The sequence below is a fragment of the Thunnus albacares genome, chromosome 21 (genome assembly GCF_914725855.1).
Source record: "Thunnus albacares chromosome 21, fThuAlb1.1, whole genome shotgun sequence".
In the NCBI taxonomy this organism is placed as follows: Eukaryota; Metazoa; Chordata; class Actinopteri; order Scombriformes; family Scombridae; genus Thunnus; species Thunnus albacares.
This window is the reverse complement of record NC_058126.1, coordinates 340,001-342,500: the sequence shown is the minus strand read 5'-3', so window position 1 is coordinate 342,500 and position 2,500 is coordinate 340,001. Positions and strand designations below refer to the sequence as shown.

Sequence of the window (2,500 nt, the reverse complement as noted above, 5' to 3'; positions counted from 1 at the left end):
AAGTGAGAAGATCAATAATCAATCAGCCAATCAATCAATCAAATGTGACATTTTGTTATTTTCTTAATTAAAACATAAAACAGTTTGTTTTTATATTTTGTGATTTTCAGTCCAGAAAATTAAATAAATAAATGAATAAAATGTTAAAGACTTTAAAGACAGTGATTGATTGATTGATTTATTGAACTGATCAGTTATTGATAAATGACTTTATTTCATATTAACATTATTACACAAACCTGATTATTGATATTTAGTTTGTTTTCTAGAGCAGAAAAGAATATTGAAACATTTCTGTAATAATCCTGAAAGAATCAATCGATTATTGATCAGTTCTGATCATTCTGTGACTTTACAGATATATTGATTACTAACGTTTCCTCTTTATGTTTCTCCAGTCAAATGATTTTTATATAAAAGATGAAACAGAGAGAAAATCACAACATGTCGCATATTAAACTGTTTACAGGAAACATTTATTATTATCATTATTATTATTGATCAGGCTCAGTTTGTTATTGTTTATAATAATAAAAACATGTTTAAACCTGTGAATTATAATATAATATAATATAATTATATATTATATTTGATCTATAAACTATTGATCAATATTTAAACTTTATTTATGAACAGAATCAGAAGTTCATTGATTGTTTCTGGCAGCACGTGACTCTCACGAGCTGATTAAAACTCAGATCAGCTTCAGTTTCAACTGAATGTTTGTCTTCATGTGTGTTGACAGTTATGGATCAGTTATTAGTCAGTTATTAGTCAGTTATTGATCAGGTGCTTGTTACCTGCGGTAGTTTGGGGTCGTTGATGTCCCACGTTAACTTCATCCCGACAGAACAAACACAGTCCGGGTCCTCGCGCTCCTCCGCACGGGACATCCTGCTGGTCCTTCAGATGACCTTTAACCTCCACAGTCCACAAACAAAGTCTTCTTTAAAGCAACCGGAAACGAATCAATAAAACCCGCGCGGCTCGTCCCGACAGCGCGTGCAGCTCCGCTGAGTCTCAGGTGAGAAGTGAAAGAAGAACAGGTGAGAGAGCGCGAGCCCGCAGGTAGAGGGAGGGGGAGGTCTCTGACGGAGAGCTGAACTCTCTACATGTCAGAGGGAAATATTGTACTTTCTACTCCACTACATTTATTTGACAGCTTTAGTTACTTTTCAGATGAAGATTTGACACAATGGATAATATAACAAGCTTTTAAAATACAACACATTGTTAAAGATGAAACCAGTGGTTTCCAACCTTTTTGTCTTTTGACGTCTTACAAAAAGCAGTGTGTAGTCGGGGTCACATTTCACATGTCTATGAGTTGTTAACAGCTCCACCAAATAGTGATTTTTCCCTCTAAACTTCTCACATGCTTTCATTTCAATAAATGTTCAAATGATCCAATATTTCAGCAAAAATCAAAGATTAGAGAAAAAGTCCAAAAACTGAAAACAGATTTGTGTATCAGAACTTTGTTTTTTCTTCTTTCCTCTCCCATTAATCATCTCACCACCCCTCAGATTTATCTGCTGACCCTTTGGAGGGACCCGACCCCTAGGTTGGGAACCACTGGACTAAACTAGCTAACTGTATATAAAGTAGTGTAAACTAGCTCCACCTCCAGCAGCTACAACAGTAACATGCTGCTCTAACACTGATGCTTCACTATTAATAATCTAATGATGTCATATATAATAATATATCAGTCAGAGGGACCAAACCACTACTTTTACTGCAATACTTTAACTACATCAAGCTCATAATACTTATGTACTTTTACTGCAATACTTTAACTACATCAAGCTCATAATACTTATGTACTTTTACTGCAATACTTTAACTACATCAAGCTCATAATACTTATGTACTTTTACTGCAATACTTTAACTACATCAAGCTCATAATACTTATGTACTTTTACTGCAATACTTTAACTACATCAAGCTCATAATACTTATGTACTTTTACTGCAATACTTTAACTACATCAAGCTCATAATACTTATGTACTTTTACTGCAATACTTTAACTACATCAAGCTCATAATACTTATGTACTTGTACTGCAGTAAAGGATCGTTGATGGTTAATTGATTAATATGTTTATTTCTAAGTTTTTAATAAAAACATATTTGTCAGTTATTATTGATCAGCAGCTGATTGGACACAAAGTCTTTCTTCTTCATGTTTTAGCTTCAGCTACACAAAGCTGCTGATTCAGTGTGTGTGTGTGTGTGTGTGTGTGTGTGTGTGTGTGTGTGTGTGTGTGTGTGTGAGAGAGTGTGTGTGTGTGTGTGTGTGTGTGTGTGTGTGTGTTGTGTAAACACTTCATTGTTTCTCCCAAAACAAACAACTCATTAGTCATCAATTAGAGGAGTGAAGCTCACCTGTTTCTCACCTTCTTTTCTGTCCGTCTGATGTGACGTCATCGGACTCTCGGATCACCTTAACTGACCCACTGATGATGACGTCATTTCAAAAGGGATCATTAATAAA

At 34.7% G+C, this 2,500-nt stretch overlaps 1 protein-coding gene across 2 annotated transcripts in view; it reads right to left on the bottom strand.

The window, feature by feature from the left end:
- The window catches only part of gcm2 (glial cells missing transcription factor 2), a 12,675-nt gene extending 11,571 nt beyond the window's left edge, over nucleotides 1-1,104 (bottom strand). For both annotated transcript variants that reach the window (XM_044339941.1, XM_044339942.1), the window contains exon 1: nucleotides 801-1,104. In XM_044339941.1, the coding sequence (XP_044195876.1) occupies nucleotides 801-893 (93 nt within the window). In that variant the 5' untranslated portion in view covers nucleotides 894-1,104. The remainder of the gene's footprint in view (nucleotides 1-800) is intronic.
- Between the last annotated feature and the right edge of the window lie 1,396 nt (nucleotides 1,105-2,500).